Here is a 15,792-nt window from a genome sequence, read left to right on the forward strand (position 1 = left end):
GTAAACACAAGTTCTCTAAAATATTTATAAGAATTGATAAGAAACAAAGATCACTAAAACTATTAAAACCTAATCTTAACATGTTTTTGTTCAATAAGCCTCATAAGTTATGGATAAACAACATGAACCTTGTGTTTCTGTCATGTAGTGACTGATGCTGATCAACTGTATTTGGCTTTGCAGTTGTGCAAAAGTCTTGAGTCACCCCTCGTTTCTTTATATTTTGCTTCCTAGGAATCAGACAGACTTTCTTGTTGAGCAGTAGTTCTCTTTCTGAATCTCTTTTAAAGTTTTTCTTTGTTAAATCATTTACACTGATCTATGAATCAATTTTGCATAAAAAATACTCCTAACCCAAGGGATGAAACAGGGTTGTGTAGATACAACCAATTTGAAATTGTATGTTTACACTTTGTTACTAACTGCCTGTAGCAAAAACATCATTTGTTCCAGTTTCTTTAGTTGAATCTCTGCAAAATGCCAAAGATAGCACACTTTGAACTGAGGACTGGTGGGTCTAAAAATACTGTCTGCAGCAGATAAACAGTATCTGAAAGTCATGAGGAAAACGTCCAGCAGAGACCTGACAGGACCTGAGGGATGCATTTGGATCTTCAGCTGATCCATCTACTGTTCACTGAAGCCTCATCAGACCTCACTGGACTGAAAATCATGGAAACAGGTCTGATAGGGCAATGAATCCAAATTTGAAATTTTTGATTCAAATCATCAGAGGAGGATTATTTTGTTTCCATTTATATTTTATTCTGCGATTTTTCTTTAACATTGAATATTTATCTCTTTATTGTCTGAAATAAACTTTAATATGAAGCTGATTCCATTATATCAGCCAATACCTGTTATGTCAGTACAGTTTATTATATTAACTGTTAACAATCGCACAAAACAAAATGCTGTGTCTGAAAATAATGCACAATATTTATACTTCGTCTATCTACATAGATAGATAGATAGATAGATAGATCTCATGTATGGAGGTGATTATCAGTATACAAGGCTTATAAAAACAAACAAACACATTCACTTCCTCTACTTGTAGCTCAGGAAAAAAAGCAAGCATAAACTAACAAAGAAGCTAGCTGCAGATTATATCAAAGAGGTGTGTAAGTGAAATACAACTTATATAAATATACAAGTACAGGTTAATACAAGCTGTCAGTATAAAATATAAATATCACATTTGTTCATTTCTTAAGAGTTTACATAAAAAAATTACACCATTAGATATGCTGTTGGCAGGTTTTGAAAAAAAGATTTCAGGGTAATGTTATGGTGGGACAACAGTGAGACTGGTACAGCGCCCCTGCATTACTGGTCCAGGTCATTGCTGTCACGGCTGGGGGGGCGATAGTGGTTCTGGCAGAACTCCCTGATCCGAGCACAAGCCTCCAGCATCATCTCCTCCGGGACTGTCACCACAATGCGGAAGAAGTTGGGATACTCAAACGCCTGTGAAACGTCAGGAAGGATGGAGTTTAGTAATATGTCGGTGTGAGGACCGACGAAGCAGCAGTGAGATTAAAGGTGATGGCGTCTTACAGAAGCAGGCAGACAGAAGACAGACTGCTCAGTCACCAGCCGTTCGGTGAAGTCCACATCGTTCTTAAAATCTGGGAAGTGATCCATGTCGATCCCAACCTGGAAAATGTAAACACCACGGTTGGTCTAACCTCTAAACTCTGAATGCTAACATCATTCAGACTCCTTTACTGTGTGCACACTTCATTTGTAGTTTCCCACCAATCAATGAAATCTTTCATTGATTGGTGGGAAACTACAAATGAAGTGTGCACACAGTAAAGGAGTCTGAATGCTAACATCATTCAGACTCCTTTACTGTGTGCACACTTCATTTGTAGTTTCCCACCAATCAATGAAATCTTTCATTTTCAAAGGTATTCAGACCCTTTTTGTTTCCGAAGTGTTCTCAGCTGTATTCCATTTGCCTGAATTATCCTTAATCATCTGACTGGAGAGACTTGAGAATTTCTCACATGGGATATCAAATCCCATCATTTTTATTTCATGTCACCAAAACTCTCAGTAGATCTCTTTGATAAAACTATGGTGAAGCAGAAATCTGCCAACAATGTCCCCGGGTTCTTAGCAGCCTCAACTTTGGGAGAAGTTTAAAACCATGAGGATTCTTCCTACATCCGTCAGTCTGGCCATACAGAGTAGCCAGGCAGGTAGGTCCTTGATCACAAAGGTGACCAGGAGCCCAAACAGTCGCTCTGATAGAGCTTCAGAAGTCCTTTCAGTGGTGGAGAACCTGCTGGTAGCACCACCATCTCACCAGCACCCCATCAATCAGACCTTTATGTTATGGGCAAAGAGAAATGTAAACTATGACAACCTGTCCAAAAGTCCAAAATGTAACTATTTGTTGACACAGTAGAAGCACTTTGTCCATGTATCTACATCTCATATCTGCACATGGACACGCCTAAACTCATTATAAACCCCATAACACTCATTACCTGCTGACACTAGCTCCACAGAGAAGCACAGCGGTGGTATCATCGTGCTGTGTGTGCAGCAGGTACAAGGAGATGAATGATGAATGCGAATAAATATAAATATTGTAGAGATTACCAAAGCTGTAACTGCTGCTCAAAGACCTCATTCAAAGTATGAATTAAAGGTCTAAAAGCTTCTGTAAAGTTTCTGTTTTAATATGCCAACTTAAAAAAATCGAAAAGTGTGCTTACATTATGGAACAGAAATCAGACTGATGGAGGGGAGGAACTATTAATCATGTAGACTTTCTGTGTTCTTTCAGGACACTGTGTGGCGTCACTTTAGAGCCTGATTTTAAAAGTCATTTAAATGGTTAAAGTGTGAGTCATTTGCAAAATCCAGACACTGTGGAAATTTCCCATAAAATGTGAAAACCTGGGCACAGAGCACAGTTCACAGCAAAAATGATGATGATAAGTAAACTAAATGTGATTGAGAAAATTATCATGGCACAAAAATTTGAATCCAAACCACACGTTCAGCACTCACCATGATGTACATGGCTCCTGAAGGCATGACAGGGTTCAGGCCGGGGACGGAGGACAGCTCGCTGAAGCAAATCTCTGAGTTAGACTGAGGAAGCAAAAAAAGATAAACCATTCACACAGTGTCATGTGATGCATATTAATGTGCATTACTATGTGATTTTTGAGACAGAATTAAGACATAACAACAAGAATCTGGACTGAAGGGACAAAAAAGGAACCAGGGTCAGCTACTGCTACTCAAATTCCAGTAAATTGTAAAGGTGGAATATATTAAAACGACTTCTCTCCATTACCTTGAGGAAGCTGATGGTGTTGTTGTAGAAGCTTTGAGGAGTGTTGTTGAGGATTCGCTCCAGCGCCCCCTGAACGATGCTGCAGGCTCCCAGAATACGCTGGCTGAGTTTTACCAGACCCTGTCGAATCTGAAGCGAAGAAACGTGTCAGTCGGGTAAATGTAAAGTGCAAATTATTGTATATCATTGTGTGTTTGGGTTTGAGTATTGAAACAATCAGTCAACGCTTCCCCCATCAGGTCAAATCGTAAGTTACAACACTGTTAACATTTACCAGCTCTCATGTCCTGAGAAATGAGAACACAATGCTTTTAATTAAATGACACCAGAGGTTTGAGACTTACAGAGGAACTATAAAAAAAAATAAATAAAAAGTACCTCAGTTCCAAATATATCATTCCTGTCATGGATGAGGATCCATCCCATCCTCCAGCCAGGCACCAGCCAGCGTTTAGCCAAACCACCACAGGAAAGGATGGGGACATCACTGCTGAGGGATGCCATTGAAGGAGAACTGCATCCTGGGAAAACCTGAGGGCAAAAACAAGAATAAAAACTTTATTTATATGCAGATATTTGGCTTCCTTTGACTTTCATACGTTTACAGATGTTTCGTTGAGGCAAACTGACGTGAATTCACATGACTTAAAAGGAGAAAATCATCATGCTATTGTCATTTGGATCAGTTTGGGTTTCCCACAGACTGACACCACAGTGAAAAACGAGAGAGCTTGGAGATAAACAAAAAAAATCATAGGAATTCTTGGTAATTTTGAAATTATGTTATTAACGCGAAGGCTCAGTGATTAAAGAGAGACCCAAGTTTCTCAGGCAGATCAGCAGAAGGACAGGAAGACCCAGGGCTGGAGGTGGGTTGCAAAGCAAGTTGCAGATGCACAGCAACTATTGCTGACTGAAGCAGCTCAAAGAGAGCACTTCATATAATATTTGCCAGTTGGGCACTGAGATCAGCTGATGTCTTTTTCTTTTTTCTTATTTATTAATTAAGCATTTCTGTAGTTATGCTTTCTTCATTTCAATCCTATTTGTGTCTGACACCCTCCTTAAAAAGAAGAGGAAACAGATATGAATTTCTCTGAGCAAAATTTAGGTTTTGATTTGAAGTCAAGATGGAAAAAGTAACTTAAAATGCAACCAAACCTAAACTCAAGAGTGGCTGAATGGGCAAATAAACTACTGTCATTTACACAGCAATGTATAGTCAGAACTGCTTTCATCCACCTCATGTTCACTAACAGCACGACAGCAGCTGTTTACAGAGTGCCTGAGTAAAACACAGCGGCGAGGAAAGTGTTAAAAGACACAAATGTAACTGAAAACAACCATTAGATCAGCTTTTAAGTTTGATCTTGCATAATATTCTTCCTGAAAGTCTCACAAAAATACCACAGTAGAGAGAAACAAAAGGAAGAGAGTTAAAGAGGGAGGCCGATGCTGAGGTAACCACAAAGAGAAATGTTTCACCCACAGAAAGCTGGTTCGTATTAAAGCTGCGTGACGTGAAGAAAAGCCACTACCCCGCATCCTATTGGCCAGACTGAATGAATGACATAACAGCAGCACAAACGTGCTTGCATAACTCGTTTTCTGGCACAAATGTCTTAAATGTCTCTCAGATCAAGAGGAGGATGAATGTAAAGCATTGATCAACATGGATGCAATAAAAAGCTTGATGGAGACAATGGAGTAAATGTATAGGCAACTGTGTGCATGATTTATAACTCTGACTCATAGGCAGGTCAAACATCTCCACAGAGAGCATGTTGACTGTGCAGACGTGCCCCATAAAACCACAATTTATCACTGAAGGGCTTACAGAGGTTAGGAGCAGGGGCACTGACCCACTGCCTGAAACGTCCTTGCTGGTGCAGCTCACAGACGCCGTTATCCCCCACTCACTGAAAAAGAGGCCTCACCAGTGCACCCCAAGCCCAGCTCTCCACCCACCACACGGCCCCCATTCCTCCCCAGGTTCTGCTGTAACAAAACCAGACAGCTGCAGTAATTGCAAGCACATGCAGCCAAAAAAGTGCAAAGTCATTCTGGTCTGCACATGCTCATTATGGAACGGGCCAATGGTGGCGAGGTGGTTTTTGGATGCACCCAGTAACCCCGACTTTAAACTATTACACTCACAACAGCTCCCACAAAAACACAAACGCAAGCTTTCAAAAGTTGTTTTTTGTTCAGCTTTAATATCGTCAAGCAGGCGAGTCAGCAAGTCCACTGCGACACAAGGCCTCCCAGTGTTTTTCCACGAAAGCACACATCTTCATCTCAACTCCAGAGCTGAGATGAAAACGTGTGAAGATAGCAAAGGAAATATCACAGACGATGCAGTGTGCAGCATGCATATACTAAATGCCTCTTAAATGACTGATCGATCGATTGATAGTTGGCACTCATTAGACAGACCAACACACTGTAAAGTGCAAAAGTCCAAACAGCTCAGATGTAACAAAGGACTGGAGGGAAGTCTTTTGGGAATAAATCCGAATAAGACCCAAACTTTCAACTTCAGCTGAGACAAAGTTCAGATGGTTGGAAACTCCTCAAAACAACCCTCACGAACTAAAAGATGCTAAAGCACCATAGTTACTGTCTACTGTTAAGTGAGTTTTAAGAGAATGAAGCTCCTCCCTCTTCTTTTTTAAGTTGTTTGGTGACATTTAGCAGAGACATGCCTGGAGAATAAAGGTGAGGCAACAAAGAAAGAAAAAAACTGAGTGTAAATTCAAATATTTCAGGAACCATTTATGACAGAGGTAGAACACTCTACATGTACATATATTTTTTAAAATATAGTTATTATAAATGTATATGATGCGTTTATAGCCTATAAAAAGGAAATAAAGGTGTTCTGACTGATCAATTTGAATTCTTAGTGGAAAATTACTGCACTGTTGCCTCGTCTCCATTTGTTGCGAGCTGACAAACAATATGATGGCTGCCAGAGAGTGTGTCTGCTTATCTGTGGACATATTTGCATGACCTTGAACTAAACTTTGACCAGTACAGATTTTCCCAGACTGACATAGATGCCAAATCTTTGTACCACATATGCTGATGTTATAAGATATGCATGTTAAACTGTGTTGCATCACTGACAGTTTCAAGAAGAATTTCAGAATAAGAACTTTTCACATTTTATGAGCGGAGATCTAATTTTATTACTTCCAAGTGCGAGAAAATATTTTAGGAAATATGAGGACAATAAGCTTGTCCTCATAAACATTACGCTACATTATTATTCTTATTATGAGCAAATGCAATACTGATGATAATGACCAGAGAAGGATTTGTAACTGGAAGGTTTATATAATATATTTAGTTCTGAATATAACAATATTTAAGACCCTACTATCTTTCGATGTAGAGTAGACATTGATTGGTTTTAATATGTTGGAAAAGTTTTGCTTTTGAAAAAAATATCTGAAAGAAACTTCAGAAACAGGAATATTTCACAGTTTCTGATAATGCAAAGCTGATGAGCAATAAAACTTTTGAAAGAGCTGCACGATTACACCCACGTGTACAGAAAAACAGTGGGACGGGTTCAGTATAGACCGAGCTGTCATTATATGCTGATGATTTCATTCTGTTTATTAGACAAAAATCTGTTCTAGCTTTATTCCATTTAATCAAACCTGAAATCTTTAAAGAAAACCTGTAAGTCATACTACTCACTAGGCCTAGAAAAACAGATCAGAGTTTTGCTGCAGTAGTTCTACTGGAAGTCTGTTCCTGTTAAAAGGCAGGTCTTTCTCCCCACCATCACCAAGAGATGTTCAGAGAGGATCATCTGATTGCTCGGGTCTTTACCTCACTATTTAAGGTGCCCTGAGAAAACTGCTGTAAATTGGTGCGATCCAAATGAAGCTGAATGAAATGTAATATTCCTCACAGGTGAACAAACCATACACTTATTAGATAATGTCAACATAACTCCTTTTGGAGCAGTGCTGATTATACAATGCTAGTACTATTTTGTGAGCGTACACTCGATACTTGTTCAAATCATATGTTTTTGCTCCTTTTTGACAAAAGTTGCTTTAAATATCCAAAAACATTTGTGTGACGGTTTGTGGCTTTTACAGTTTTGACAACCAACATGACAAAATGATAAAATAGAAAGATGTGAAGAGTATGACCAAGAAGGACTTACCTTTGATCAATTCTGATTATATTTAGTACTGGACTGTATTTTTTAACATGGATGCGGTCTCACTTTAAATCTTTATCTATCCACTGCTTGTCCTTGCTGACCTCCCTGCCACTGGCCTGCACAGAGGCACTAATCCCCTCCCATGTGCTGATGTGAGGTTGTGCACGCACATCAGCACATGCAGAGCCAGGGCAAATGCCACTAATTGGAACAGAACATTTACTGTCACTGTGGTTTAAAACAAAAAGAAAGTGCCTCGCTGGTGTTGCACGAGCCAAGCCCACCTGTGCTGAGATGCAGCTTGTGTCGACAGCTGCTACACTCACCATATCACTGTAGATCTCATCAGCCAGGATGGGGACACAGTGTCTGGAGGCCACTGGACAAAGGAAGAATGGAATTGTTTGAGAGATGTTGTGTTTGTTTGTTTACAAAACTGGAATTCTTCCCCACTCTGAGTACAGGAGTGCAGCCAACCTTTGAGGATCTCCTGCAGGTGCTTCTTGTTGAAAACAGAGCCACACGGGTTGGATGGGTTGGTGATGATTAGACAGGAAGTCCTCTCATCAATCAGGCTCTCCATGTGCTGCAGGTCAACCTCCCACGACTTCTCCGGCTGTGAAAATAATCATAATACATATTTATGCACTGATGAGTGTTTATTACCATTACTTTACTTGTATATTATTTTCATGCCACTTTTACTTTAGTAACTTTACAAATTACATGCTCGTAAAATCTGATTCTTTGATATAAATGAATCCAGTTAACAGAAAACATAAATGCTGTGTAGCATAACAGTCATGATGTTAGAGTTCCACAGCCTTCACCATCACCAGCCTCTTTCACATGTTTCCTGCTCTGTTGCTCCTTTGAGATGTGGTCATTAAAATATGTGAATCTTTCTGGGAGAAATTAACAGATAAGCTGACTGACTTCATTTTAACGAGTTTGGTGTGTGTGGCAGATCCATTTTAGTTTACCCATGATTGATGTACTTGAAAAGATGATGCCACTAAAATGTAATAATTATAACTGTTCCAGCCCAAAAAGTGTTTAGCGTTTAGGCCAGCATTAAAAACAGAGAAACTGTCCCCACACTTACAAGCAGGTTGTAGAGTTTGACCTCGATGCCCATGGAAACAGCCAGAGTTTTATATAAGGAGAAGCCTGGGCACGGTACCAGGATATTGTCTCCTGGGTTGCACAACACACTGATAGCCAGGTCGATGGCCTGACTGCAGCCGCTGGTCAGAATCACATCCTGGAAGAGAGACAGGGTCTTCTTTAGTTTGGAGAATCTGTTACTTTCACACAGGAACGAGCAGATTGACGCCATTTGCTACCGAGTTTTTAGTAAAGGTGTAGTTCACATTTCAGATTTAGGGGCAGACGGTAATGTGTGTGAGGAGTGAGCACCTCTGCCTCTAGTGGAGCCTCAGGGCAGCTGTAGAAGTTTGCCACCGCCTGCCGACTCTGCAGGTAACCTGTCAGTGGACGCAGAGAAAGGATTCATGATTGTATATGTTCAACAGTTTCTTCTGCGCTTTGCTGGCTCTTAGAAAAACATATTTATCTTTGCATCTATCTTTTCACATCATTTCACTTTAGGGATGGCTCACCGACAGAGGGAGCATAGCCGTTGTATTTTTGGGAGTCTATGGCATCCTTCATGGCCTGAAGCACTGCACCATTTGTGGGCAGGTTTCCAAACACAGTGGGATCCCCTGAGGAGCAAAGGTGAAGGTAATCAGCAGTTAGAAAAAACAAAGAATAAGCATGATGCAAACCCCCAAATCAGCAGAAGAGGAAATGAGGAATCTCCTCACCGATAGAAAGTGCGATCATGGGTTTGTCCGGGTTCGGGGTGAGCTTCATCCCGTCCACGATGGCCCTGATGGGGTTGAGCGTGTTGTTAGCCATCTCCGAAGGCTTCACCTCCCACCTCTGCCTCCGGCTCTTAGATTTGGTCAGGTATAAGGCACCTTTGATGTTGACATGGTGGACGCCATTCCCGTGCACCCCATTTCTGTTCACTCCATTTTCATTTAGGGTTTTTCCATTTACCGTAGTTTTGCCACAAACTCCATTCCCATTCATCTGAACCATGTAAGACTTGGTCTCCATCCTGGAACTAAAGAGGATGATGGACCATGAGTCCAACACAGGATTAACAAATGATTCATTTAATCAGACTTAGTCTTGTAATGTGCCATACTTCGTATCTATACTCTCCTAGATTGCAGAGGTGTCAATTTCATATACAATATTTATATATTAAATATATAAAAATATGTATTGATATTTATCATATTTATATCTATTTCATTTTTCTGTATATATCTGTAACTGTATTACAGACATATTTATTAATATATTTATTTAATGTAAACGTATGTATTTTTTTTATTTAATTTATTTTTTCCCAGTTTCTAAAACAAGTAAATATGTAAACTGATACAAATGCATATAAATACCAACATAGAAAAATCCTAATTATATAAATTCATTAGTTCCTTTGTTTATTTTATTATGACTGATTTTATCATCAGTGATTCCTATGCATTATAGAATGTTTATTTATGCATTTATTTCTATTTATTTATTTGTTTAGTTATTTACTAAAGAGAGAGCTCACAGTGTTTGTGATGGTGTGGTCACCAACAACTAATAATATATAAATACATACATGCATACATTTACCAATTAATACATAAAGTATGTCAAATTAAAAATTTATTTTAGAAACAATTAAATCAACACAAAAATTAATTCAAATGAATATGAACATTTTACATTAATTAGATTAATTAGAATCTTTATTTTGTATTTTTTATGCATTTAATTGCTCTACTTAATTTAACTTTTGTGTTTTAGTGTGAACAATGGCATAAGTTGAGTCCAATGAAATACAATAAATGAATTAATCTGGGCCTTTTGATGTTGATGCATTTAATTCCTTTCTATAACTATTTAAATACATTTAGTTTATTTAATTGTTCAATTCTGTTTTCATTTCTTTAATTTGGCTCCGTCATCTCCGGTATATGAACAAAGAGCTCCAGACAAACAAAAAAAAAAAGGGGGGGGGGGGGGGGGTTCTTGGTGTTTATTGGGCCTGATTACTCCTGCTTACTTCCAGCTGTGTGAACTTTGTGTTTGGAAAATACTAAAATAAAATACTAAAAATACTAAAAATCTTCCACCAACAACCTTTGTATTATCTATGGGGTTTTTTAAAAAAAAAAAAAACTAATATATATATATACACACACACATACACACACATATATCTATATATATATGTACTATACTATATATACTGTAACAGCTTGCAGAGTTGTTAATGGTCTCGCCTACATTGTGAAAAAGATCTTTTTCCCGAGGTACAAAAAAAAAGACTTGAAAAATTGAGGTTTTGTGCGTAAAAAAAGAAAAAACAAGAAACAATTTAGATATTTTTCTCATCAACGTGAATTATTGATCTGCTCAGATTTTGATCTCTTTTGCTGGATTACATTTTAACTTTCAAAGCTTTTCTATTCAAAATTGTAATAAATGAAAGTGACCGCATTCACTTTAAAGGTTAATATTTCATTGATAATTCATTCATAGATTCATCGGTCTACAAAGAAGCTGAGTTTTTGTATTAAGTGGTTTAAAGCATAAAGTTATCCAGTCGTAGTAAGAGTGCTGTAATGTGTAATATAAATCTTTGAAAACTTGTAATTTATCAGGATGCCACTCAATTCATACATGATTTTAAATCTGCCAATTAATGAAATTACATAATTCCAAAAAAAAAAATAATGTTGTTTACTTACCTCATGATTTATTCAGTCTCCAAAAAGCAGCAGCGCAGTTTAATCGCTCTCAGTTAAATTAAAGAACAGAAGCTACGATGTATGAACCCGGCTTTATAGCAAGATCCCTGAAAATGGGAGTTGAGCCCTGCCCATAATTCCATTGGTGGAGGTTGAGGGTTGTATCATCACACCCCTCTTACATCACTAACCAGAACCATACCACCACAAAACCTTAACAGCATCAATCAGCATGTGGAGGAGCAGTGAAAGAGAGGAGTCGGCCTCACGCACAGGGAGACCGCCTCAGTGCGTCACGCCAGAATCAGCTGGGGCCAAAGCGAGGGTCTGATAGCAGGGCAGAAATCTATTGATCGTGAAGGCAAACTGCAAATATGAGTCCCACAGCTGGGGACATATGAAGGTCTGCAGGAAGTGAAAGTCATCTTCATCTCGTGCCAAAACATTACTAACATTTTAATGCTTTTAATGACCTATATACACCTTTGTGTGTATGTGTGTGTGTGTGTGTGTGTGTGTGTGTGTGTGTATGTGTGTGTGTGTGTGTGTGTGTGTGTGTGTGTGTGTGTGTTGTGTCCTTTACATATTGTTGTGATTTACATTGCTGTGCTTGAGAGTCACCATCTACCGGAACCAAATTCCTTGTGTGTGTTTGTGCGTATACTTGGCCATTAAACGCAATGAATGACTCTAGTACATTCCAGCACTGATCAGAGACCATCCAGATCAAAGCTTTTCCCAGGAAATATCAAAGTGATGTCATCACCTTCCACTGCTTCCTAACTTATAAACAAGGTTTCTTCTTTGCTTTATGCACATAAAACCATAAAACAACAGAAAAATTATGAAAAAAAATTGTGAGAAGATAAACTAGGCTCTGCCTGTGAATCACTGTCTTCCTCCTTCCATCTCCTTCTCTGGTCTATCACTCTCCACTTGCTGTCCACCTGAGAACAAGACACAATCTGCTATTGCATTAAACTATTATTTAATTATCCACACTTAACAACTCTTGCACCTAATCCATAATAAAGTAATGACAGAAAATGTTATAGAACCAAGAAATTGTGTTTATTATTGTTTTTATACCTGAATACCTCTGCGATGCAACAACTGGTTCATGTGTTATTGTGACCTGTCCTGTAATCCAGCTGCTGAGGGATCCACTGCCTTTAGCCTCACACAGCTGCTTTTGTCACTGTTTCCTCCTCGTGTCCTTACGGTGCATGTCTGGACAATAATATAACATGAGTAATCATTTTAAACAATCTATACACATAAAACACACACACGCACACGCGCGCACATGCACATGCAGTGATCTCCAGAATACTGTATATACTGTATGGCCACAAGTTTGCATCATGGTGCTGATCCAGAATCCTTCCCTTATTATTTATTCCTAGTGCTATGATAATAAAGTAAAAAGAATATAAAAAACAAAGTAATAATTATAAAATAATGTATTTATGATGATTCAGTTTGTTTGGCTGTCCACCCCGTGCAGGCAGAAATCTTACTAAATGTTTAAACTAAAGAGATACAATAATTTTGCTGCTGTAAAATCAGCATTTTGTCATATTTGAAATATAAATCTAATCTATAATCTGTTTACAGATTATATATACAGTATGTGTGGTTTTTTGAATATCGTAATTATAATATTATAATATTTCATATTTATGTGGCAGGGAAAAGCCCTGTAGCTCTTCACAAGCTCGTTCCCGGCTCGTAACCGGCACGCACTGCCATCAAGGGCGAGCATTGGTTAATGGTCATCATGTGACTGATGCAAGCCAGATCCTTTTATTTAGCAAAATTGTGAATAATAGTTAAATGTTTTTGTTGAGGGGCACAGACAGGACTCCACACGCACACACACATAGAAGAAAAAATGCCTCAAGGGCACTTGGGGCACCCAACATGCTCAAGCCCCCTCCACCCCCTCTGCACATGCCTGGCGTGAACACTAAACTGATCATCACGTCTTGTCTTGTCAGGAAGCTGGTAAGGAGTGTGTTGTGGGAGCGGAGCTTTGCTGTAAATATCGAGTGTTGGATTTCCACCTTTCACACCACGGACCACGAGCACCGTGCGGGAGTCGGGAGTACCACAGAAGGAGTCACACTTTTGAAAACTCTTCAGACTCTCTGTTCATTATTCAGTGTAAATAAACTCACTGTCGCTCATCGGAAAGTCCTGCATTTGGATCCTGTTCTTGTCCTGAACCTGACAGAGAGCACGTAAAGTCTCCCCAGCAAATAAAACATGATTACTGCAGCACAATCAACTTTCTTTTCTGTTTTGGGACAGATTCATAACAACTGTACGGGCTTGAACTTTTTTTTATGACCTACCTGGTTGGATTTTATAAGGAATCATGTGCCCTCGGCCCTGAAAATCTTAGAAATATGGTATCTAACCAGATTCTTACTCTGGATGGCATTACCTTGGCCTCCAGTAACACTGTGAGGAACCTTGGAGTCATTTTTGACCAGGACATGTCCTTCAACGCGCATATTAAACAAATATGTAAGACTGCTTTCTTCCATTTGTGCAACATCTCTAAAGTTAGAAATATCCTGTCTCAGAGTGATGCTGAAAAACTAGTTCATGCATTTATTACTTCCAGGCTGGACTACTGTAATTCATTATTATCAGGATGTCCTAAAAACTCCCTGAAAAGCCTTCAGCTAATCCAAAATGCTGCAGCAAGAGTCCTGACAGGGACTAGAAAGAGAGAGCAGATTTCTCCTGTATTGGCTTCCCTTCATTGGCTTCCTGTTAAATCCAGAATTCAAAATCCTGCTCCTCACATACAAGGTCTTAAATAATCAGGCCCCATCTTATCTTAATGACCTTGTAGTACCATATCACCCTATTAGAGCACTTCGCTCTCACACTGCAGGCTTACTTGTTGTTCCTAGAGTATTTAAAAGTAGAATGGGAGGCAGACCCTTCAGTTTTCAGGCCCCTCTTCTGTGGAACCAGCTTCCAGTTTGGATTCAGCAGACAGACACTATCTCTACTTTTAAGATTAGGCTTCAAACTTTCCTTTTTGCTAAAGCATATAGTTAGGGCTGGACCAGTTGACCCTGAATCCTCCCTTAGTTATGCTGCAATGGGCATAGGCTGCCAGTCTCAGTCACTCTGTGTTAATAGACCTCTCTGCATTGAATCATATCTGTTATTAATCTCTGTCTCCCTGCCACAGCATGTCTTTATCCTGTCTTCCTTCTCTCACCCCAACCGGTCGCAGCCCTGAGCCTGGCTCTGCCGGAGGTCATGGGGGTCATATAATTGTTGGGTTTTCGTCTGTATGTATTATTTTAGGGTCTACCTTACAATATAAAGCGCCTTGAGGCGACTGTTGTTGTGATTTGATGCTATATAAACAAAATTGAATTGAATCCAACAAGTGTTACATTTGTAGCCAATTACTATCTGCTAGGACTCACTCTGTTTATTTCAGTCCCTAAATTGAATCGCTCTGTCATGGCTGCGGTAGCACAGGTTGTGAGAGAGGGCCCAAACGCTGGCACGAGCTTGGATGCCAGTGAGCTTGGTAGTACAAACGGAAACATAAAGGGCATGAACAGAACTTAAGAATTACCTATACTGGGAAAACTAACAAAACAGACCTGAAACCTGAAGACACAGAGGGCAACAACACAGACAAACCAGCAACAAGCAGGAGAAAACACAGGGCTTATATACTCACAGGGGCAATCAGGGAATGGGAGACAGGAGGGGAACACAGCTGGGAGAAATCAGAGCTGACAAAACAGTGGAAATGTAAACTGAACACACTGACATAAGACACGGACCTTCACAATAAAACAGGAAATACACAGAGACACCAGCGCAGAGGGGAACTACTAAATAACCAGGGAACTAAACCAGGAACACAAGAAACTCAAAACAGGACAATTAGACTTTTAAAACATAAATTAAAGACTAACAAAGTGAACTTTATACATAAATCATAGTACAAAACACAGGAAGATGCAAAACACTGGGTCAAATGACCCAGGACCATGACACGCTCAACCTTTCTCGTGCTTTTTAAAGGAATGAAAATGTACAAGTCCAACCTTAGTGATGTTAAGAGTGTAAGCAGCAGCCAGATGCTGTCTATCAAATGCACTAGATTATCTGATCATCGGTAAGTGATGAGGTCCTGGCAGTTTGGAGATCTGCAGCATTCGTGTGTATTAACACAACGCCAAGAAGGAAAGACATCAGAAAGTGCTGCTGCTCGTCCATCTCAGAGGTCATTTCAGAACAAGTCCATCATTCTATAGTGAGAACTCCCCAACGAATTCACCCCAAGGTCAGACTACGCAATACTCAAGTAAACGGCAAAAAAAAAAGATCTCCATCTCAGACTCCACAGGCCTCGGTTAGCATGTTAAATGTTAGAGTTCATGAGAGTAAAAAGACTGAGCAAGTATGACTTA

The 15,792-nt window shown here is 39.3% G+C and overlaps 1 protein-coding gene across 1 annotated transcript; it reads right to left on the reverse strand.

The window, feature by feature from the left end:
- Positions 1–1,329: 1,329 nt before the first annotated feature.
- On the reverse strand, positions 1,330–9,635 carry tat (tyrosine aminotransferase). Its single transcript, XM_063480513.1, has 11 exons — positions 9,338–9,635; positions 9,131–9,235; positions 8,928–8,995; positions 8,614–8,772; positions 7,986–8,124; positions 7,835–7,887; positions 3,701–3,853; positions 3,323–3,451; positions 3,031–3,114; positions 1,561–1,659; positions 1,330–1,470 (listed from the first exon to the last, which is right to left on the reverse strand). Exons 1-11 carry the CDS (start codon positions 9,633–9,635, stop codon positions 1,330–1,332), a joined length of 1,428 nt encoding a protein of 475 aa, XP_063336583.1.
- Between the last annotated feature and the right edge of the window lie 6,157 nt (positions 9,636–15,792).

This window comes from Pelmatolapia mariae, linkage group LG7 (genome assembly GCF_036321145.2).
Source record: "Pelmatolapia mariae isolate MD_Pm_ZW linkage group LG7, Pm_UMD_F_2, whole genome shotgun sequence".
Taxonomy (NCBI): Eukaryota; Metazoa; Chordata; class Actinopteri; order Cichliformes; family Cichlidae; genus Pelmatolapia; species Pelmatolapia mariae.

Excerpts from the sequence above, each read along its gene's own strand:
- tat (XM_063480513.1), bottom strand. The coding sequence starts at position 9,635 with ATGGAGACCAAGTCTTACATGGTTCAGATGAATGGGAATGGAGTTTGT. Across the intron at positions 9,236-9,337 it reads CATGATCGCACTTTCTATCG|GGGATCCCACTGTGTTTGGA; the intron begins GTGAGGAGATTC and ends TTTGCTCCTCAG. Across the intron at positions 8,773-8,927 it reads AGGCTCCACTAGAGGCAGAG|GATGTGATTCTGACCAGCGG; the intron begins GTGCTCACTCCT and ends TCTCTCTTCCAG.